Below are 22,791 nucleotides of genomic sequence, written 5' to 3' on the forward strand. Positions count from 1 at the left end.
ACACACACACACACGCACACACACACACACACACGCACGCACGCACACAGGCTCCTGGGCAGAACCATGACCACGCCCACTCATCCACACTCAAGAAAAGAGTTTTCTATTTTTTTGTGTTGTTTTTCTTTTTCTTTTTCTATTTTTCTTAAAAAGGACTTATCCAAGCATCTGGATAATAAATCGTTGGCGTTTCCTGAGAAACTGGGCTTTTCTTTCCCTGCGGTTTTGGTGTTTCTCGTCTCGGAGCCCGCGGGGGCCTCAAGCCTGCCTGCTCTCCCTCCAGCGCGAGGAGAAAGCCGCGTGTCCGAGCTGGGCTCCTCCTCAAGGAGGAAAACGGTGCGAAGGGTGGGGGGGCTTGGGGAGCAGGGGGAAATCAACAGCTGAGGCGGAAAATGAACAAAACTACACCCAACTTAACCCAGAGGTCCCAGGGCTGCAGGTGGAGGGAGGGGTGGAGGGAGGGCCACCCCCTTGCTCCCCTATCTGCTTCTGGAGGCCCCAGCCCTACTCTGGTTTCTGCATGAAGGTCTAGGGCCAGGAGAGACAGCAGGGGTGGAGAAGGAACACCAGGTCCTCCGATACCAGAGTCCACGGAGTTCCTAAGGCTGGTCGTGGTCTGGGGGTGGGGCAAGGAAGGAGGAGGGGTGACTCCAGCTATGAGCTGGGGCCAGCGGAGGCCGAACTGCCCCACAGGAGGCTGCCTGGACCTCCCTGCACCTGCCTCCTGCCAGTCCCTACCAGCCCACAGTCTGGGGCAGCTCAGCAGTCCCCATCAGTGGCCATGGCCACCAGCATCTCGCTCTTGCCCATCTCCTCCAAGGCACTCGCCAGGCTGTTGAGGTCCCCATCATCCTGCTGAAGTGCTTCCCAGAGGTCCAGGATCACACCCGTGGGGCTTGCTTTGGTGGCAAAGTAGTTCAGGTACCTGGCAAAAGGAAGAAAGATACTGGGCTGCCCGAAAGCTCACCACCTCCCAGAAGCCTGGGCGTAGGGAGAGCACTGGGAGGTGGAAAGACTGCAGGGTCTGGGGTCCCACAATCTTGGGTCTGTGTCCCAGCCCTCTGCTTGCAGGCTGTGTGGCCTTGGGCAAGTCATTGCACCTCTCTGAGCTTTAGTCTCAGCTCTAAACTGGAAACTGTCTTGCTCACGATCGTTCATCATCTCATTATCATCATGGAAAAACGCAGGCCCGGGGGTGACTGTCGAAACCCAGCACTCCATCTTCTCTTCCTCCTACCTTCATTCCCTGCCCGATTCGCCCCACGTGCTCCCGAGAGCAGGAAGAGAGCCTCGGACATCTCTGTAAACCCACCCATTTTTAATAAGATGTCTTAAAAGTGGCATCCGCTCAATGCAGGTCTATTAAGTGGTTTCTCAATAAGTATAACATCATAACAATGATGATGATTATTGCCACTGAATTTATCCAGCATTTTAAGTTCCCCAAAAGAGTTTTGACACCAAGCTGTCTTCTATCCCTCAGCAAGCATTTCCAGCACCTGCTCCGTCCTGGGCACTGGGGTGCTGTTGGTGCTCACCCCTAGTGGTGCCTGGCCTCATCTGACTGTCACAGGCCAGTTCTGTAAGCACAACGCTTCTCAAGCAATGGGCATCTCAGGCTTAGCACACTTAGAAGGGAGCTGGAAGTGGGCCACAGTTGGGTGGGCCAGGCCTGTCCCAACACTCACCGGTCCATGGAGAGCTTCTTCGCCAACAGGCGCCAGTCATTGCCCCGAGAGTTGGGGGCGTCCAGGCTGTTGCATATCTTCTGGCGGATGGACAGCGGGATCTTGAAGGCATAGGGTCCCAGCTGGGTGGTGAGTGTGCTGCTGGGGGCAGAGCAGAGGGCGTCCAGGGAGCCAGCAGGTGTCTGGAAGGACAGGGGGTAGGGGTGAGAGGGCCAGAGGATTCCCCCGTGCACGACGCTGGGCATCTGCGCCTCCAGACTTCCTGTCCTGAAACTATGAGCTCACGGAGGCTCCAGTCAGTCCCCACCTCCCCCGGAAGGTGGGCTCCTGAGGGCCAGGGCCGCATGCCTGACCCCCGTCCCTCAGGGGTGCACCATGCTAACCTACTGCCCAGGGTGAACGCTAATGCAGCCTCAAGACTACAAAGCCATAAGGAGTCGCAGCCACAGTTTGCACATGTGGAAAATGAAGTCTAGAATGGGAAGTGATGGGCCTGTGATCACATGTCAAACTGGTGGCAGAACTGGGCCTAGGCCTATATCCAGTGCTCTTTCCACTGCACTGCCAGGAGGGTCTAGGACCGTCCCCTGGGTGGCTGGCTTTTGGGGACCTAAAACCAGACTTACAGTGGTGGAGAGCTGCAGGCTTGGGCCAAGCAATGACCTAGTAAAAGGTCGAAGGTACTGCCCCCGCTAAACCCTACTTTTTATCTCCCGGGGAGAATCACTGCATTTGTCTCCCTGATGGCTATGAAAATTTAGTGAGATAATTTAGGTCACTTGGTATAGTACATGTTAAGCACAGGGTCGGCACTCAACAAATAGTAGCTGTTAGCAAAAAGTGACCAAGTCCCAGCTTAGATTTGGGGGGTGGAGTTGAGGGAGACATGCCTTTGTGGGAGACGCGGTTCCACTCGGGTGTGGGGTGAGCATGGGGTTCTACATGCTGCACCCCAGCCCTCCAGCCCTCACCTCTGCCAGCGTGGTGTGCAGCTGGAATATCTGGCCTTCCCCTTCCACCTGCCGCACACAGATCTTGCAGGTGAACTCTGTGGAGGCCAGGCTGTGCCTCTCCAGGGTGAAGGTACAGTGCAGGGCCTTCTGGCTGCCACTCCAAATGTGATAGAACGGGATCTCCTGGGGAAGGAGGGGAGTGTGGGTCAAGGAGACAAGGCCAGCCTGCCCTGGCCTCGGGCAATGGAGGCAGAGGTAGGGAATGGGCCAGTGTCAGGGAGGGCTTGGACCGCTCAGGGGGGCAGCTCAGGCCTCTCCACCCAGATGGGCAGAGGAAGAGCTGGTAAAGGGCCCTTCAGCTGAGAAAAGGAAGAGGAAGGCACAGGTCTGAATGTGAGTGTATGTGTGCGAGTGCGTGGGGGCCTGGGGCTGGGGAGCCAATGGACTCAGCGGTGTCCCGGGTGGGTGAGGGCAGAGGGATGTGACCATCGTAGATAAGTCTGGACAGTCTGCCAGGCAGGAGTGCTCTCAGAGGTGGTAAGGCCTCTCTGAAGGTAATATGGACAGACATTTGTGCATGGGAACGTGTGATGGGGGGAGTGGGAGTGGCTGCGATGGTCCTGAATGTGGGATATGCCTAAGGATGAGGGGAGGGAGCGTGGCGAAGGGGTGGGATGGAGATGGAGGGGCAAGGCTGCAGGGCCAAGGGAGGAGCAGAGCCTGAGAGGGGGAACTGGTCTTCCCAGGGCAGATCCCCCAAGTGTACCCCACCCAGCCCCAGCCCCAGCCCTAGCCCCGCCCCTCCTGCAGCCCAGCCCTCACCTGGTATTTGGCCAGCAGCTTGCTCCTCCAATGGGCATGGGGGATGTCGTGGAGGGAGAGGCGCAGGTTATGGTAACTGTCCTTAAACAGCAGGGGTTTTGGCTCCTCCACGAGGTATCCGCCCAGGGTCCGCTCCAGCTCCAGCACCTCCTGTGGGTCGAGGGAGGGGCAACAGAGAGAGGGAGCCCATCATATTTGGCCAATGGGCCTTTTCCTACTGCAAGCTTGGGGGTTGGGATAGATTTGAGCAGAGGGAACCAGGCTGTAACGTTGAGGGCAGAGACCCAAAGCTGGACATTAGCCAATGCCCCAACACCAAGAGATTCAGGTTACACGACCATTTCCCAAGAGTCTCCAGCCCATAGGCCTCCTGGAATTTCAGGCCAGTGTGGTCCCAGCAGGAGACACTCGTTCTCCCATGAAGCCTTTTCACCTCTGTTGCATCAGTTGGCAATTTAGAGTCTGAGACAAGTCACATGAGGCTGGGAGAAAAAAGAGTTGGGAAAAGTGCACCTATAAACAGGTGTCCTCCAGGTATATGCTCCTGCCCACTGGACAAGTTCCAAATTCCTTGGCATGGCCCCAAGAGTGTTGGGAAGCTGAGCTCTGCCTATCTCTCCAGCTCCATTTTCTCCCTCACACTCACATCCCCTGCACACTCTGGTCACACGGAGACACACCTGCCTTTGCAGAAGCTACTCTGCCTCCTGGAATGCCCTGCATCCTCTATCCGTCACATCTACTTGCCCTTTGGAGCCTGCCAGCTCTGCTGTCAAGCCTTCTCAGACCCCCTTGCCAACAGCCCGGGCCCTGAAAGCCCCTTCCAGGCTGGTGCGCCCTCAGCCCTCTGGAAGACCACCATCAGGGACCACCTGTCTGTCTCCCACCTCTAGCCTGGAGATCGGTAGGGGCAGGACTTGTGCCTGATTCCTCTCTCTATCTCGAGAGTCTGATGCTATTTCAGTGTTTGAGGAATGAATGAATGAATGAATGAATGAATGAATGAATGGCTGAATGAGGCTGATGGTGGTGGAGGGGTGCCTGGAAGGTACCATGATCTTGGGGAGGGGGATACTAAAAGGTACCATGCAGCTAGCTGGCTGGGGGTGATGTACCTTCAGTGTGCCAAAGCTCTGTGGGTACCTGTGGCCTGGCCTTACCTTCAGCGCTACAGGTGTGTCCTCCAGGCAGTAGACCCTGAGGCTGTACTCCAGGGATGTGCAGAGGGCTGGGGCAAAGATGGCCAGCTGGAGCCGCTTGATCGCTGAGTGGGAATAGGACTCACCCGTGAACACATAGGTGCCCAGCTGGTCTAACAGGATGTGGCAGGCCCTGGCCTCCAGCTGGCAGTAGCAAGGGGTGTCCAGGGTCTCCTCATCCAGGGTCACCACCTCCTGCAAGGTGAGAGTGGGGTGGGGTAGACAGGTCACAGTCAAGGCCCTGAAGGGGTCCATCCAGGTTGGGCCAGGGGAAAAGGAGGCAGGTTCAGACGCACCCCAGCTTTGGCTCCTCACCTCCCAGTGGCCCTGGTGAGCCTGGGTCTTCAGCTGGAAGATCCAGTTGCTGGCACTGACTTCGGCACAGTGGGGCACCGTGAGAATGACGGGGCGACATAGCAGGAGGCCTGTGGGTCCACAGGTCACCGAGGGGCTCAATACTGTCTGGGTCCCTTCCAAAAGTGGGCTGGGGACAGGAGGGAGGCAGTGAGGGGAGGCCTGAAGAGCTAAGACAGGGCTTAGATGGGCGCTGGGCTCCAACCGCTGTCCCTGCTCCTGGGGTGAGAGAGCAGGTCTCCATCCCTGGGGCTCCCAGAGGTCAGGGGTTAAGGAGAGGCAAAGAAATGGCATAAATCTTCAGATTACTTCCAGGTTTTTGCTGTCACACTATGACACTCTCACAGCCAAATCTTTGCACACATTTTCAAAGATTTTGCACTCTTGGAATTTTTTTTTTTTAATTTTTATTGATTTCAGAGAGGAAGGGAGAAGGAGAGAGAGAGAGATGGAAGCATCAATGAAGAGTCATTGATCGGCTGCCTCCTGCACGCCCCTCCTGGGGATCGAGCCCACAACCCGGGCATGTGCCCTGACTGGGAATAGAACCTCGATCTCTTAGATCCTAGGTCAATGCTCAACCGCTGAGCCACGCCATCCAGGCTCTCGGAATGGTTTTGGTAGATGTTGCTAAGCTGTCCTCTGGAGAGCCAGTACCGCTCTATACTCCACCAGCTCGCCACCAGGGGCTGTGTGCCATGCTTTTGCCAGCATGAAAGCATTATCATTTGAAAAATATCTTTACAAATTCATGAAGCAAAAAAACTCCCAATAGCTCACGGCTGTTTGAATTATCACTTGACTACAAATTAGGCTGAACAATCTCTCATAGCCTATTGGCCACTGTGTGCGTGTGTGTGTGTGTGTGTGCGCGCGCGTGTGTGCACATAACATTGTGTATAAATCACTTGTTCATACTCTTTGCCCATTTTTGTGCTGAGATGTTCAGTTTTTCTTATTGGTCTCTAAAACCTCTTTCCATGGTAAGGAGATTAGCCTTTTGTCACATTGCAGCTAGTTTGTAAACTGCCTTTCAAGTTATATGATTTGTTGTGCTGGTTCTGCAAGTTTTAGATGTGGACATAAGAAGATCTAGCAATATTTTCCTTGGAGGACTAACTCTGGCCTTAGGATCAGGCTTAGAAGGGGGGTAGGTGATGTCTGAGCCCAGGGTAGGCAGGCAGTAGAGAGAGAGGAAGAAGAGGGGAGCAACTTGCGCCAGGGCTGGGGTCTCTCTACTCACAGGGTGTTTTCTGCCTTGTTGATGAGGAGGTACATTTCGTAGAACTTGCCCTGGGGGATGGCTCCATTGGGCACCAGCAGGCTGACCCCTAGAGGGAGAAGGAGGTCAGCAGGGAGGGGCTGAAGGGAGTCCAGGAGCTTAGAACAGGGGATGGGAGGGAATGGCCCCAAACTTGTGGCTGGGAGAGAAAGACATTTCTTGAGCTTCAGGTGGTCACCACCAGGGAGTGAGAAGATCTGGGGACTGGGTGCAAGGAGAGGTCAGGCCACTGACGACAGGGGCCTCTGGCGTTGAGGTGGGGTGTAGGGATGGGGGCAAAGACCTATGCTGGTTCCAGACTTGGGTGTGATGTTGGGTAGGTGTTAACTGCTGGCTTTGCAACCGGAGATGGACACCCTGCCCTTTCTGAAGCCCAAATCTAAGACAGCACTGTAGTTTTGTCAACTTACAATGAGGTATCCTCCCCCACTTAACAGATGAAGAAACTGAGGTTTAGGGAGTGACTGGGCAAAAGTTCCCCTGCAAAAGTTCTCCTAGTGAGGAAGAGGCGGGCCTTGACACCAGATCTTCTATTTTATAGTCACATCTTCTCCATCTGTGAAAGGGGATCAGGGAAGGCCTATCTTCTGCTGGGTGGTGCTGGGGCTATCCAGGGGATGTGCCAAAGTCAGACTGACAAGCAAGCAGACGGACCCACCTGTGCCGGGGATGCTGAGCCTTCCACCCAGGCAGCCAAAGGTGCCACTGACGCTGCTTCCCGGGTCACGGGGCAGGCCCAGGAGCTGCTGGGAGCCGAGGCTGGAGCTGCGCAGGTGCAGGAAGTGGCTGTCCCGGGAGAAATCGCCAGGGTAGGTGCCGGGCGGCAGGACTCCCAGAAAGTCAGCCCGGTCTGGCAGGCCTGACCCAGAGCCGGTGGTGCTGGAGCTGTAGACCTTGATCTTGAGGCTGGGCAGGGGGTCCAAAAGAGGCGAGTTGGTCATGGGAATCTTGTCAGCCGAGTCCTGCAGGGCGTACACGGGCCCGCGGTAGATGCCAGCACTGGCTGTGAGGTCCGGAGGCACAGAAGGGTGTAGGAGCTGTGGGTGGTCTGCAGGGGTGGGGACTACAGTCAGACCCAGACGTGCCTCATGGGCCCAGTCCCACATTCTGCTCCTGCCAGGGTCCCTCCTGTTGCAAAACCCCACCCAAATGTCCAGCTGGGAAAGGCTTCAAGGACTCACCAGCCTGGGTTACCCCTCTCCTTTCTGCATCTCTCTAATCCAAACCAATCCACATAGTCATTTCCAGAACAAACTCTGAAAAAGACCCAGGACCCAGGAGGGAGGGGAGAACCCCACTCTGGTCTGTCTGGTCTGTCTGCCATGGCCCACTGGGTGCCCTGTCCCCACCTGCCAACCAAGTGTTCCCAGCTTCTTACTGGGCCTTGCAGTCTTGAAGTTGACTGGGTGGAAGCCTCCGGTAAGGGCGGCGGATGAGTCGGTGATGTCAGTGTCCAAGTCGCGGCAGTTGCGGCGGTAGACCACCACCCCCACCACCATGAGCACAGCCACCACCACGAGGATGGACACCACGATGCCGGCATACAGCGCCACATCCCCCGAGGACTCCAGGACTGCAGGGACAGGAGGGCTGCGTGAGGGGCGGGGCAGAGGCCCAGGCCCTGGGGGAGCAGGGGAGGCCCAAGGTCCCTAGGGAGGGGCAGGGCTGGTGCCCTAGTCTGATCCCTGCCACAACAGGCTGGTGACCTCAGGTGAGACCTCAGTAAGACCCCTCTGAGCACCAGTCTCTATAAGTAAAATGGTCCCAGAACCTCTGCCCTGCTCCCTCTCATTGTGGCAAGGAGAGGCCAAAGGACTCATTGCTCACTGCTGAGGAGGAGACAGGGTCTGTGGTCAGTCATGGGGGCCACAGTTTGTCTTGTCAGAGCTGGGATAAAAACCAGAGCCTCACTTGCAGCCCATGGCAATCTCCAGGGGACTAGAGGGCCAGGTTCCCAGCAATGTTTGCAAGCGGCAGCTCTGACCCACCCGCCTCCCATCTGTGCTGAAGGGTGGGAGGTGGGGGAGGGGCAGGATGCGGGGCAGCAGGAGGGGAATGAGATGCAGGGCAACAGGGTGGAGAGGAGGTGAGCAGGTGGAGGGGAAGGAAGGGGCTCCTTTGGCTACACTCCCCTCTCTCAGGCAGGCCACTGGGCTGGAGGATACCCAGCTCTGATGGGGGGCAGGGCAGCCTGCTGCCAGCTGGAAATAACTCCACCCAAGATCAAGACTCAGGGTCTAAAGTAGGCTGCCCAACAGCTTTCTACAGTGATGAATGAAGACATTCTATGTCTCCACTGTTCCACAAGACAGCCACCAGCCACACATGGCCACTGAACCACTGAAATGTGGCCAGTGAGACTTAGGAACTGAATTTTAAAATGTATTTAACTTAATTAAGGCAAATATAACTTTAAATAGCCACACATGGCTAGTGGTTACCACACTGGACAGCACAGGCAGAACAAAGATAGCTGTTGTGGGAGCTCCAGGCAGCACCTGTCCACTCTCTCCCCTCCCTGGGCCCTCAGGGGGGTAAGCCCACCTTCACTGCCTGGATCCCTTCAAAGCCCCAGTCCCCTGGGGTAGGCCTGAGCTTTCAACCAAGTAGAGTATGATGTCAGCCCACTTCCACCCTTTCTAGCTCCCCCACTAGCCTCAGTAGCCCTCAGGGCTGGACCTCTCTGGGGGCTTCTACTCCCTGGGCTGGGCTCTGCCTCCCAGTGTCCTGCTCACCACTGGGGGCCACTACCTAGAGATTTACACTCTAATCAGTGAACAGCTCGGCCCCCAGTGAGCTGGGTGAAGGGCTCACTGCTGATATGATTCCAGAATGATTTGGAAATTGTTTAATTACCACAGGCCAATCTCCCCAGGCAGCTTTACTGCTCCAGTGTTAGTGCAGTGCAGCCTCTAGGACTAGAGGCCAAGCCCCTCGGGGGTACAGTGTGGGGCACCACGGTGGACAGGTGTGGGCCTGCCCACTGGCCCTGTTCCAGAGAGGAAGGCCAAGGGGATGGAGCTAAGAGCAGCTGATTTGGCCAGGAAAACATTTCAGTTCAAACTCGGCTGGATCCCTGGATAAGTCCCTTCTCTTTGAGACTCAGCTCCTGCTCCTATAATGGGAGGGTCAGGATGATGCCCTAGGGTCTTTCTGTCGGCCGAGGTCTGCCTGTCTGCACGTAATGGAGGCAGTGACACTCGCAGCATTGGGGCCTGGGAATCCTGAGGAGGGTCGGTGGGGAGGCACCTTCAACTCACCCTGCCCTGCCCCCCACACCCTGGAAAAGCCAGCCAAGGAGAACCCCAGAGGAAAGAAGACAGCCATGAGATGGGACTTACGGTGGCTTTTGGGGTCACTTAGAGTTTTCTTATCTGTCGAGGGAAATAAAGGGAAAGACAATGACATAGGTGGCAGGGAAAGGCGGTAGAGAAGGCGACGGAAAATGGCACAAATGAGATGATGGATGTGGTGGGTGGGCAGAGGCCCCGAGGGGCTGCTCTGCTGGGGGCTGGGCACTAAGGCCTGGGGGTACGGCTGGGGGTGTCCCTTATCTGATTTCCCAAAGACTCACTTTGCATGCACAGCCCATCGGTGCAATTCTTAGAGTCGAGCAGGGTCCCGCTGCAGTCTCGGCCTCCGTTCTGGGGCGGGGGCGCCATGCACTCTCGGCTGCGCCAGTGGGCACACTCGGTGCTACAGGCCGACCACTTGCTCCACTCTGTCCACGCCCCATCCACTGTGGGAGCACAGCACATGGCACATGGGAACACATGCACATACAGACACACGCACACAGTTATGTGCACAGAACACAACCATGCACCACGCAGGCCATCCAGAGAAATCCAGGCCACATCCACACAGCCCCTCACCAATGCACAGTCAGATACACCAGGTGGGCAAAGAGAACACAAGTAGATGCATAATGTCACTCACGCAGATGCAGCCCAATGCACAAGTACATACACAAGGATACAAATCCAAGAAACATCACACCACTCACACAAACATGTAACCAGAGAGCACACAGCCAGACAAACAAGGACAGACATACAGATGGAGAAGCAGTCAGACAAAGACAAAAGAAGAGGATTACGGTTGGCAACCATGCTGTGCCTGACAGGTGCAAGAGCACAGCCTCCCTAACTCGGGGCATCTCTGGGACCCTGGCCAGGGGGCTGGAACCCTCGGCTTAGAGGGGAGAGAGCCCACCCCTCAGACTACAGCTCAGAGCCTCTGCCTCGTCTCTCCAGCAGCCCAGGGAAGAACAAAAGGTCAGAGGTCATAACATCTAGTCCAGACTTTCAGCCAGCTGTAGGCTCTGGGACAAGCACCTGCTGTTCCCCACGATGGGGAGAGAATGGCTGTCCTGACTGGCAAACCCCACAGCACAGAAGACGGCTGGGGGCTGGGCGAGCGCCTGATGTGGGCAGGGTATCACCTGGCCAGAGGCCTTACCTGGGCACACAGTGGTGCAGGAAGTCTTCTGGAAGGCCTGGCCCTCGCAGAAGGCGCCTCCGTTGAGTGGGGTAGGGTTGGTGCAGGTCCGTGTGCGCTTCTGCCAGCCGCGGCCGCAGCGGTTGGAACAGGGTGACCACTCTGCCCAGCTGGACCATCCGCCATTCACTGCAGGGGCAGCGGGTGTCATCCCATTGGCCTGGCTCTGCAACCCCATGGACCCCCAAACCCCATCCCTCCACCCTTGACGAATCTTCTGCTGAGGCTGGCCCTTCCTAGTTGGACGCCCCCTAACTGCAGGGTTAGGGGCTCAGATACCAGCAGGCAGACCTGGCTGCAGCCATCAGCACCAGAGGGAACCCTCGAGGTCACTGTCTATTCCCCATGCAATGTCAGACGAAAATCCAGAGAGGGCTGACTCCCAGGATCCCCCTTGAGTAATGGGGGACCTAGTATGGTGGTTCTTTCTACAACACTCCAAGAATCTCAGCTGTGGCTCCACCCCTCCCACCCAAGGGGACAGCAAGGAACAGCCTACAGGCCCGGCCAGCAGACCCTAACTGCGAGGACAATGGGCTTGGGGGTGGGGATACCGACTGGGCCCTGCTCCAGCTCTGACTCCAAGAGAACTGGGTCTTCTTCAGGGACAGGAAACGGCCTAAGAAGGGGACCCAGGGGTGCTTCACTTGACCACCAGCTTTGCTATGTAACCTTGGTGGAGGCACCTCTCCTCTTTGACATTCATCCTTCCCACCTGCTCCCCAGGGTCCTGGTGGTGTCCTGTGTAGGGCGGGTCAGGGGCCATCTAACCCTGGGCCCTCCCCGCTCCCTTGGCCATGCCCGACCCCCACTCTGGCCCACACCATAGACGATGATCGTGGCGGTGGTGCTGCGGCGCTTGGCCACGATGTTCTTGGCCACGCAGGTGTAGTTGGCGGTATCCGACAGGCGCGCCTGGCGGATGATGAGGTTGTGGTCAATGGTGAGCAGGAAGTTGGTGTCCTGGGTGGGGTCGATGATGTCCTCATTCTTGAGCCACTCCACCTGCAGGGACAGGGTTGAGGGGCGTGAGGACCCGGGGCCTGCTCCCCTGCACCCTGGGAAGTGGGCCCTCTCTGGAGCATTAGGGAGGTCAGAACATAAACAGGACAGCAGTTTTATCCATGTGCTCCCATGGTGGTGACACAGTGAGGCGGGGCCTCCACGAGGCAGACACGGTGCTGAACATGACAGAATGCAATGGTTAAGACGACCACCCACCAGCTGTCGGCCTTGAGAAGGGACTTCCAATCAGCCTCAATTTCATCCAATATAAGATGCAACTTAATAGCATCTGTCCTGTAGGGCTGTGGGATTGAATGAGTTAATATACGGTGAGTGAGGAGCAGTGCCTGGCTCATAGGAAATATAAAGTAGCATCTGCCTTCATCACAACTGTTCATCCTGACTCCCTCAGCCAGGGTGAGAGGCCTGGCAGATGATTGAGAATATGGTCCCTGGGTTCAAATCCCAGCTCTCACACTCACTAGCCAGGTTACCCTGGGTGACCACTTCATCTCTCTCAGCGGTATTTTCCCAGCCATAACCCAGGGATGATGGCATCCACCTTGCAGGGCTTCTATGAAGACCAACATGCCAAGTGCCCAGCCCACGTGGGAGCCCAATGAGACAGCTATCATACAGGTGTCTGTCTGAACACATTTTGTAGATGAGGGCACGGGCTAGAGGCAGCTAAGTGTTTAGAGCAAAGTTCTGGGGTCAGCTGGGCTGATCCCAAGATGGAAACAAAGGGCCCCATGTCCCTCAATCCCTGTTCTGCTGGTATCCCTGGCAGCAAAGCTGAGCTGTTCCCCATGCCCTGCTCTAACTCCTGGACCACCAGTGCAGGGAGTGGGAGAGGCAGCCTGTCTGGAACACAGCAGGGGTGGCGAGAGGGGCTAGGTGGGCAGGGCCCAGGGATGAGAGGCTATATGGTAAGGGGGAGGGGTGGCCAGCTTGTGGGACAAGTACACACTCAGAACATGCATTAAAACCCTTTGGTGTCCGTAAAGCTTAGCCTTGGGTCCTGGGTGGGGCAGGGGGAGATGGTGTATACAGCTACTTCCCTTGAAGGAGACAGCCTGAGGCCTACTCTAGGAGCCTTGGGGGTTCTTGCCCCAACTCTCCCTCATCCCATGGGGTTGAGCCTGCAGAGAGCCCAGCTGGGGTCTGGTGTGTGCTGAGTCCTGTGGAGGCTGCAGTTCCTTCCTCTGTGAAATAGGGAGGACTCTGGGAGCCTGAGGCATCACGGCTGGTGGTAAATACCATGCTGGTTGGCCTCTGCCATGTCCAGCATTCCCCATGTCCCCACTCACCTCAGCCACAGGCACCCCCTCTGGTGGGCGGCATTGCAGGAGAACCTCGTGGTCCAGGGGTACTTCCTTGCCCAGAGGTTCCTGGTCGAAGTTCTTGCGCAGGTCTGGGAAGAGGGAGAGAGCAAGGCACAGTCAGAGAGGAGGACAGTCTGGCAGAGCGGGAGAAGGAAGTGCCCCATTCTAGCCACAAGGTGGCAGTGCACACCAAGGGAATATTCATGGAGACACGTGGCTTTTACTTGGGGAATATCCTAGTCTCCAAAGTGGAGTCTTACCGGGTGGAGTTGTGGGAACAGGGTTCCCTCCCTGACTATGGGATTCTAAGCACATGGTAGTCTGGGGTGGTGAGGAGGCTGGCAGCTTCCTTAGAGAGACATAGGTGAAAACTTTGGGTCAAGGGTGGTCCAGGTTCTGGGTCTCTTAAGTCCTCTCTGAGCTGGTATCCATGGGCCCTAATGTCTCTGCGGTGGGTGTCTTCAGCCAAGTACCCCCATAGATGTGGAATTCCCTCTCCAGGATCCACAGGGAAGGGGAAAAGACCCAGGGAATGGAGTGGGTGGTGTCAGAGTGGCGTACATGCGATGCGGACATAGGCCCGGCGACTCTTGGTGGTGCCTGCAGAACTCCAGGCCACGCACTGGCACCAGTAATCCTCCAGCCCAAACAGTTCCTCCACCTGCTGTCGAGACACCTCGATCTGCACCTCTCGCCCCCGCAGGCCTGGGAAGAGGAGAGGGACACTGTCAGGGGGCAGGTCTGAGGACACAAGACATAGGACACAGCATCATGACATCTCTCTCCTTTCTAACCCGAGTCTTTTTGGCTCTTCAGCCAAGTAGCTCTCATTTCCATCTAGTTTCTCGTCTCTTCTGCCTCCACCCTGACCCTAGTCACCAATGCAGCTCACCCGGAAATTGCAATGACTAAAACAAGCCATCTTTTCCCATCCAATCCACTTTCTCCTCTGCAGCCAGTGTGTGCTCTTCAAAATGCCCAAACGGCATGTCATTCCCTAGCTGTGTCTCCAGTCCTCTCAGCTTGAAAACCCAGATCCTCCGCCTGGCACCCAGGCCCTGCACAGTCTACTCACTATAGCCTCACTGGGTGTCCTCCAGTCCCTCATGTTACCCTGGCCCCTATAGCCACAGGGTCTTTGCACATCCAGTACCCTGCCTGGAACTCTTTCCTGTCCCCTCTGTGTTCAGTTAACTCCCAGTCAGCTTTGGGCTGGGCCTCACTTCTGGAGAGAAGGCCCCCTGATCCTGTCCACATCCACCTGCTCTCAAAGTACTGCTCAGTGACCCCCTCTCCCCCCACACCAGACACTGCTCTGTGCAGTTATCATTCCTGCCCAGCCTGATTTCCTCCCAGCACCGACCGCTCTCTGGAACTGCATTACTTATTGATGTGTTCTGTTCGTGTGTTAACCGTCTATCTCCTGCAAGAGGATGAGGAGGGGCTTTGCTTGTTTACTGCTGTCGCCTAGAAGAGAGGCTCACCACACACCTGAAGAGAGCACGTGACCTCTCCCTGCTCATGGCTCAGGAGCCTGTGAGGCTGGAGCTGAAGGGAGGGCCCTCTTCCTGGGAGCCCCCTGCCAGGACCTAGAGGCCTCCCTGGATTACCGTATCCACTAGCCCACAGACAGGGAATCACTCACTACTCACTCTTCTGCCAACTCTTTTTTTTTTTTTAAATATATCTTTATTGATTTCAGAGAGAGGAAAGGAGAGGGAGAGAGAGATAGAAACATCAATGATGAGAGAGTCATTGATCAAGCCCGCAACCAGGCATGTGCCCTGACCGGAAATCGAACCCTGATCGCCTGGATCCTAGGTCGACGCTCAACCGCTGAGCCACGCCCGGCCGGGCTGCCAACTCTCTCTTGACAAAGCCTTCTATGCTCAGGAAAAAAGTGAGCCCTCCTGGATTAGGGTACTCATCTGAAGCTCCTCCCCAAAGCCTGTGGGAGAACTGTGAAGACCCCCTCCTCCAGGAAGCCCTCCTGGACTCATCTGTCTCAGAATTCCTAAAGCTGCTCCTCCTTGCCATGATGTGTCCCAGCTCACCCCTTTATGGCTGTACATGGGTTCTGTTAAGCCCCTTGAGGGCAGGACTGTTGATCGTATACATGTACTGTGGCATGGTGATTAAGTGTAAAGTTAGACAGATGAACAGGTTTGAATCCTGGCCTCACCCTCACTCTCCAGCAGTGTGATCTCCACTAAGTTACTTAGCCTCTCTGAGCCTCAGGTCCCTCATCCTAGTAAAACACTCAGGGTAAACTCTAAATGAGTCACGGCACTTACTTGGCCACAGCACACAGCTCAAGCTGGGCACAAATCCACTCTGCTGGGTCATCTGGATCTTGTCCAGACCCTTCCTTTTACATTTGGAGAAACTGGGACTCAGAGAGGGCAGGTGGCAGGCCCAAAGTCCCACAGCAAGTTGCCAACAAAGCTGAGATCAGCAATCTTGGTGTCCTGCCAGGTTGGACCTCTGTCCCTTAATACATGATGTCTCTCTGGACCTCTCCCAATACAGTCATTGCCTTAACACTCCTGCATCATGGGTGGAGGGGCTTACCCTGGGGAGCCCCTCCTGACGGCCAGGGTCCTAAATGGGAGAGGGCTAGGGTGTGCTGTCGGGGAGTACCAGGAGGAGAGACGCTGCTTTGGGGGTGGATGGGTGGGTTCTGCCTGCTCACAGTGGCTGCCTGGCGTGCTGGCTGGAGGCGGGAGAGCAGGGTCCCTGACCTTCACTTTCCAGGTGGTGAGCCTGAAAGTGCTTCCTCTCAAGGGGACCAGCCATCCAGAAGGTTTCAGCAACACCCAAAGTTAGACAGAGGGAAACCATTATCCTGGGCAGCCTGACACCTTGGTAATGGTCCCAGCAGGCAGAGAGGATGGTCAGGCTTTTGGTCTCCTAGACGTGGGCCCCAGCACCGGGTGTCCTCCCCAGTGTGATGGCGGTGAGGCAGGAGGAGCCTGGGCCAGGACGCAGCACTGGGCTGCTGCCCCAACCTGGCATGAGTTGCCACCAGTCCTGCCTGTCCTGGCCCAACGCTGTCATCCTCTGTGTTTTCAGGCCTCAGAGAGCGCCAGGGAAGGCCAGGGGTGGGAAGCAGGAGGCTCAATCCGTACCAGCCACACTGCTGCCCAAGGGACCACTGTCCATTCTTTGTAGCTAATAAGACAACAGTGCCCCAATTCCTCGGGCTGGTGGGGCTTGCGTGCCTGGTAGCAGGGGTGTAAGAGCCACAATGTTACTATTGCTCATAAGCGCAGGGGCTGTGAGGGTCCCCAGTAGGGTACACTGTCCCCTTGCTCTGCCACAACCCCACGGCTGACCTCTGATACAGGCCAGAGGGGCTCAGGAGAGAGAAGGAAGGCCAAGTTTTTAAAGAAAGACAAGAAAAACCCAGAAAGAGGGCGGAGGAAATAGATATTTATGGAGTGCCCGCTGGGTCCTGGCACTGCGCTTAGCGCTGTGCAGGAACCACCTAGTTCCATCCTCACCAGGACCTTCCAACAACCTCCCAGTTTACAGAGAGAGGCATGAGCTCAGAGAGGTCGAGTGACTTCCCCAGTATCCCTCAGCCAGGCAGTGGGGCCAGCTGGGGTATATTTTTTCTTTTAAAAATTCCTTTTATTTTTAGATTTTGGGTGAGAACGCAACTCCAAGTCTATTTTTAAATGTTCTTTTAAAAGTTTGGCAAAATGTACATGATATAAAACACCATTTTAACCATGTTTAGTTCAGTGGTATTAAGTACATTATGGGGTATAGTTTTAAGCCTGGGTGGTTCTGAAATGTGTGAGCTTTTCACAGAAAAACAGAAGTTGGAGGAGAGAGAAAGTAGGAGAGAGAGTGAGAGAGAATGTCAGAAGGGACAGAGAGTGAGGTGGAAGGAGAGGAGGGAAGAAAGAAAGAAAAAGAGCGAGGGTGGGGGGCCCTGGCCCACGCTGCTCAGTGGTTAGAGCGCATGTTCGATTCCCAGTCAAGGGCACGTACCTCGGTTGCAGGTTCAATCCCAGGCCCCAGGTCGGGGCCTGTGCAGGAGGCAACCAATCGACGTGTGCTTCTCTCACATCTCGCCCTCCCTCTCCCCCTCCCTCCCTCCCACTCCAAAAATCAATGGGAAAAATATCCTTGGGTGAAGATTAACAACAACATAAAAAAGGGGGGTGGGGAGAGAGGGAGAGGGAGAGGGAGATGGGGAGAGAACATAAGGGGAAAAGACAGAGACGGGGTAAGAAGGGAGAGGCAGGCATGGAAGGAAAGAAGAGGCCAGAAAAGGAGAAGAAAGGATTGCGGAGGAGACTCCAAAGCACAAGCCCAGGCAGGCACCGGGGCCAGGGAGACGCCTTGAGCCTGGGCCTGGCTGAGGCTGCTCGACACTGCGGCCTGCGGGTGACCAGCAGTGGGTGGCCCCCTCCCTGTCCTGAGCCCTAAGGGTTCTTATACTGCAAATAGGCCTGGGGACAGATAGACCCCCACATAGCCTTGGGGGCACCACTGGGGCAGGCCAGGCTCTGGGAGATGTGAGGAGCCTGCCTGGGCTCTGTCTCCTGTTCCCCACCTATCAGAAGCAAGGGGTCTTACACTCCATACACTCTCCTCTCTCCCTGGGGTTTGGGTTATATCCTGGCACCACCATCTCTATGATTATTTACTTAATATTATCAGCCTTCCTTAAAAGAGAACAATTAATTTCTATGAGGGAAACATAGTATTATTACTATGAATGGAAACTTTCACTCCCACGAAAGGAGAAGACCAGTGAAACTAAGGATGGTCTGGAAGCTTGGTTAGGCGCTGCCAAGGCCAGGGCTGCCAGACACAGCAGCTCCTCTTTGTTAGAGCGCACAGCAGGCGCTGGGGTGCTGGTGAAAGAACCCTGGCCCCCGAATGGACTTGCTCCCTCATATGAGCAGGATGGAAAGAAACTGGAAAAGGGGACAAGCGTTCAGCTCAGCAAGGGATTAGGTGCTATCTGATTTGATCACCCAAAGTCAGGCTGGGACAAGCGGCCAACCCTTGGGGAAATACTGATCCAGGGTGAACCACAGAGGGGAAACTGAGGCCCAGAGGGGTGCCACGGCTTCATGAAGACTCCCACAGAGTCTAGGATGAAGTGAAGCCCAGGACCCAGTGTCCCTGACACCTCTGGGCCTGGTAAGTCTCAGGTGTCCTGGGGTGACTAGGCAAGTAGGGTGGCTCACCGGTGGCCTCATCCCGGCCCTCCTGCGTGACATGGTCATTCTGGCTGACCCACTCGCCGTTGCACTTGAAATAGATCTGCGTGGCAGGGAAGGCGCGGCAGCTCAGTTCCACAGGCTTGTTCTTCACGATGTAAGCGTCTTGCGGCTCCTGGAGGAAGTGGGGCAGCTGCTCAGCCGGCGCTGACGGGTAGGAGTCAGGGAGCACCTCGCTGCCGGAATCAGTGCCTGTGGAGGGAGGGAGGGAGGGAGGGCTCTGTGAGGCGGCAGGCTGGGGAGGCCAGGGGTACCCACTGATCCCCCAGGGGCCCATGGCAGAGAGAAGGGCAGCCGGAGACCTGCTAGAGACGCCCTCTGTGACCCGGACAAGGTCTGGCTCCCCTGGGCCTCAGTTTCCCTATCCTGCTCTGCTGTTAGGAGGCTCTGCTGTGAAGCCAGTCCCAGCTCTATGATGCTATGTGTGATCTTCCTTACAGATGGAGAAATCAGGGTGACCTGGGGAGCAGAGGTGACCCATCAAAGCAAGGACACCCCTACGGCCCTCCCCAGTGTCTCCTGTACTAGCCCTAGTCGGCCTCCCTTCAGTTTCCAGTGGTGATACCACAGTACGTTCGAGGCTGGAGCTCAAACCAGGCCAGCTCTGCCCCGAAGCCACAACTGCCCTTTGCAGCCTCAGCCAGCCAGGCTGATGGAAGTGGGGAGAAGATCCAAGACCCGCAAGGCCATGGGGTAGGGCGAGGTAGGGTGGCTGCACCAAACCTGGGTCCCCTGGTGCAGCCTGGCGGGCCTCCTCCTCCAGGAAGCCCAAGGCAAGTGGCAGCAAGGAGGGGCAGACTCCCTCCCCAGCAGCCTCCACCCTGAGACTCCCTCCTCTGGTCTGGGGCTCTGATCCACCCCGTAGCCGGTCCCACCTCAGCCAGATCCAAGCACTCCGCCCTAAGGATGAGGAAACTTCAGGGCTGGGAACACAGTGGGGCTGTCAATCTCTTCCCTGAAGGGGCCGAAAAGAAACCCTGGCTGCCTGCCTCCCTGGAAAGAACAGCACCTCAGGAGGTGAGACAAACAGGAAGGGAGAGCAGCCAGCCACCCCCAGGGCAAGGATGGGGGGAACCAAGCCGGGCCAGGCTATTGGTTCACAATCCACTTAGGAAAATTGACTTTCCAATGCCAAGCGCCAAACGATCAGGTGGCTGGGGATGCGCAGTAGGGGGCTTGTCCTCCTCTGCTAACTGCTCCAGAGGAAACAACACATTAAGCTGCAGGGGTGCCCATGTCTGCCCCGCCCTCACCAGCCAGCTAAGTCCCTGTCACTGTCCCAGCGTTCCAGTGCCCTGGGATCATGTGCTTGTTGGACAGAGTAGGCAGAAGCATGGGTTTCATGGGCTCCAGGCTCTGGGCTGTGTGTGTGTGTATGAGAGAGAGAAAGGGGGGGGGGAACCCAGCAAGAAGAGATGTGAGCCTTCTTGTGAGCCAGCTCCATCCAGTATGTACTCCAACCTAGTTATTTCATCTCTGAAAATGGCAGGATAATACGAGATAACTATGCATGGGTGCCTAGGAGGGGCTGAGCACACGGTAGGTACAAGTTACTGTATTAAAATAGCAGCTAATGCTCAACCTACATTAGGTGCTGTTTTCAATACTTTACTGAAAACTCTTGCAACAACCTTGTAAAGAGTGTTATACTAGTCCCCAGTTTATAGATGGGGAAACTGAGGCCAGAGAGGTTAAGCAACTTGCCCAAAGGAACACAGCTCGCAAGAGACAGAGCCAAGGTTTGAATGCAAGAAACAGACTTTAGCGCAAGAAACAGATTTCAGTGCTTGAGATGCTTGCCCAGGGCCCTATGCTGCCTATCACTGGGGCAGCTCCGTACACTGGGTGTCCTCTGAGAATCCTAATAGACTCTGACATTGGCTGGGACTCTACAACTGTGGGGCTCCCTCACCAAAGGTCCAGTGAAGCTAAAAACATCCTTCCTGTTTCGAAACTGAAGGTTATCCAAATGAGGGAAGTGACTGACCCAAGGCCAGCTGGGTTTTGGACAGCTAAACTGGGAGTGGCAGCGGGGATTCCTGAGGCCAGGCCCAGGGCTCCCCGATACTCACTTCCCTCAGCCAGGCAGGGAGACACTTTCTCTGTAGGTAAACGGTAGCCTCTAGGGCCAGGAAGCTTAGGCAATTGGTGGTGAGAGGACATAGTGTCCAGGGAGCTGGACACTGGTCTCCCAGTGGCCTGAGAGCTGGTCACTGTGACTGTGGCCTTTTCATCAGGGAGGGCAGCTCTAGGGGGAACAGCTTGGAGCCAAGAGGGCATGTGGGCAGCAGAGAACCTGCCAGGTTCCATATCCACCTCCCCCCACCAGCATCCTGTTCAGTCTCAGGACTGAGGGGTTTAAGGCAAGGCTCAGACTTCAGGCTCAGACACCCCAGGGTCTGAACCGGTCCTTCTTGGCCTCATGGACCTCATCTGTGAAATGGGGGGACTGGACCTCCCTCTTGGGGGTGGGAACCACGAGAGAAGGCGTGTGGGAGCCCCTGAGTGCAGTTGTCTGCTCACGCTACCTTCTAACCACATGGCCCCTGCCCCCAGGTGATGGCTTCCCTGGCTCTCTGCGGCACTGCGGGCTGGGCTTATGACAGTTTTATAACCCTAATGCGGCTTATTTATAAAGCAGGCACGGACGAGACTGAGGAAAGTAAACATTAGACATCCATTAGTGCAGCAGGCCCCGCCCGCCCTGCCCCACCCCTCCTCACGGCCCTGGCACAAAGATGCATGGCTGGCCTTGGCAGGAACGTGGTTGGGCATCCTCAGGAGTACCTCTGCGTCATGGCAGCACCAGTGGCTCTCCACATAGCTACTGCCCCCTTGCCAACATCCCCATCCCACGGGTGTCCTGGAGGCAAATGCTCCCAGGAGACAAGAAGAACCAAGGGCCGACCTGGGATTCCTCCCCAGAGGGGCCACTGGCAGACTCCAGGCAGGCTGGCACACAGGAGGTGCTCAGCGAATGCAAATCAAGTAAAGGGGGCCTAGGGGCTGCCTCCAGGGCCCAGGTAGCTGCTGTGTTGGGCCCCTGCTCTAATTGCTGGACGCTTCCCTTCCTCCTTGGCCCTGGCTCGGGCCCTAGCATCTGAGGAATGCTAGGTGTCTGGGATGAGGGCCACCTGAGCCTATCTTCTGGGAGCCAGCTTGGAGAGAGCAGAAAAGTGGAGTCTCGGGGTTCCTGGGTGCTTAGTTTGCCAGATGCTGTCAGAATGTTTCATACAAACTCACTGAGCCCACACCAACCCTAGACAGAGGGTCCCAAACCTTTTTGGTCCTTAGTGTCTTGGCAAATTTTACCCAGTAATTTTTCTGGGTAATTTTTACTGCAAGGCCAAAAGAAATTCCTAGAGGTTCTGTTTATTAAGTAGTTAGATCCAAACAGTGTTTGTGTGTGCGCGCGTGTATGTGCGTGTGTGCATGTGCACACATGCATCCTAACACTTTAGTAGCCATTTGAAAAAATAATACACATAAATTGCAAGAGAAAAAAAATTTATATTCCATTTCTAAACAGCCGCAGTGACTTACTAATGGGGAGATGTACACCTGTGGGCATCGCATAGGTTCTCAAATCTTGGAATCAGAGTGGATGCTGCCACCCTCGTTGTTTGTCTCAGAGTACTCCCGAACGCCCAAGTCCCAGATTTGCAAAGATATGATGCCATCTAAAAGAAAGTGTGTGATGTAATGCTGAAGTTATAAGCTATCTTGAGCTGGTAGCTGTCGCAGTGGCTGGCAGCTGTCCAGTACTACTGTTGTTTCCTTGAAGATTAAAAATATCTCCCAGCACCCCTGTGAATTTGCCGTGGCACCCCGGGGTGCCTTGGCACATAGCTGGAACCACAACCCTATGCATTAGGTACTATTATTATCCTCAGACTACAGATGAGAAAACTGAGACCCGGAGAGTCTAAGTAGCTGGCACAGGACTATAAGTTAGTAAGCATCGAAGCTGGAGAGCAAACTCAGGCAGCCTGATACCTCGAATCTAACTTTTGAACTGGGAACTGGCATTTATGGCCACCCTGTGCCAGGTGCCCGAAATATTTCAGCTAATTTACTCCTCACAACCCTCAAGGTGGGGGCTATCTTCCCATCTCATGGAAGAGGCCGAGCATAGAGGGATCTGCCTGAGGTCACCTGGTCAGCGGAAGGAAGCCAGGCACTTGGTCGCCCATCTCCCTGGCCTCACTACAATGCTTCGACTGCTCCTTCTCTCCAACGGGAACAAAACACCTGAGAAGAGCTCCCCTGAGAGGAGACCTTGCCTTTGCCAGGCCAGATCTGAATTTCCTGCTGGCAGGAAAATGTCCCACACAAAGTGGGCTTTTTCAAATAGAAATAATTTGGACCAATGGTTGCAAAACTGCAACCTGCCTTTAAAGCCGCAGACATGAATGGC

General features: G+C 55.7%; 1 protein-coding gene across 1 annotated transcript in view; it reads right to left on the reverse strand.

Annotated features, from left to right (window-relative positions):
• The window catches only part of UNC5B (unc-5 netrin receptor B), an 80,167-nt gene continuing 57,376 nt past the window's right edge, over positions 1-22,791 (reverse strand). The window contains exons 2-17 of the mRNA XM_016224065.2: positions 18,342-18,566; positions 13,693-13,836; positions 13,117-13,220; positions 11,626-11,806; positions 10,763-10,930; positions 9,876-10,040; positions 9,643-9,675; positions 7,680-7,874; positions 6,960-7,349; positions 6,263-6,350; positions 4,981-5,149; positions 4,627-4,860; positions 3,467-3,616; positions 2,663-2,827; positions 1,692-1,873; positions 1-928 (exon numbers count right to left, since the gene is read on the reverse strand). Coding sequence (XP_016079551.2) covers positions 763-928; positions 1,692-1,873; positions 2,663-2,827; positions 3,467-3,616; positions 4,627-4,860; positions 4,981-5,149; positions 6,263-6,350; positions 6,960-7,349; positions 7,680-7,874; positions 9,643-9,675; positions 9,876-10,040; positions 10,763-10,930; positions 11,626-11,806; positions 13,117-13,220; positions 13,693-13,836; positions 18,342-18,566 — 2,759 coding nt within the window. The 3' untranslated portion in view covers positions 1-762. The remainder of the gene's footprint in view (positions 929-1,691; positions 1,874-2,662; positions 2,828-3,466; positions 3,617-4,626; positions 4,861-4,980; positions 5,150-6,262; positions 6,351-6,959; positions 7,350-7,679; positions 7,875-9,642; positions 9,676-9,875; positions 10,041-10,762; positions 10,931-11,625; positions 11,807-13,116; positions 13,221-13,692; positions 13,837-18,341; positions 18,567-22,791) is intronic.

The sequence above is a fragment of the Miniopterus natalensis genome, chromosome 14 (genome assembly GCF_054644295.1).
Source record: "Miniopterus natalensis isolate mMinNat1 chromosome 14, mMinNat1.hap1, whole genome shotgun sequence".
Taxonomy (NCBI): domain Eukaryota; kingdom Metazoa; phylum Chordata; class Mammalia; order Chiroptera; family Miniopteridae; genus Miniopterus; species Miniopterus natalensis.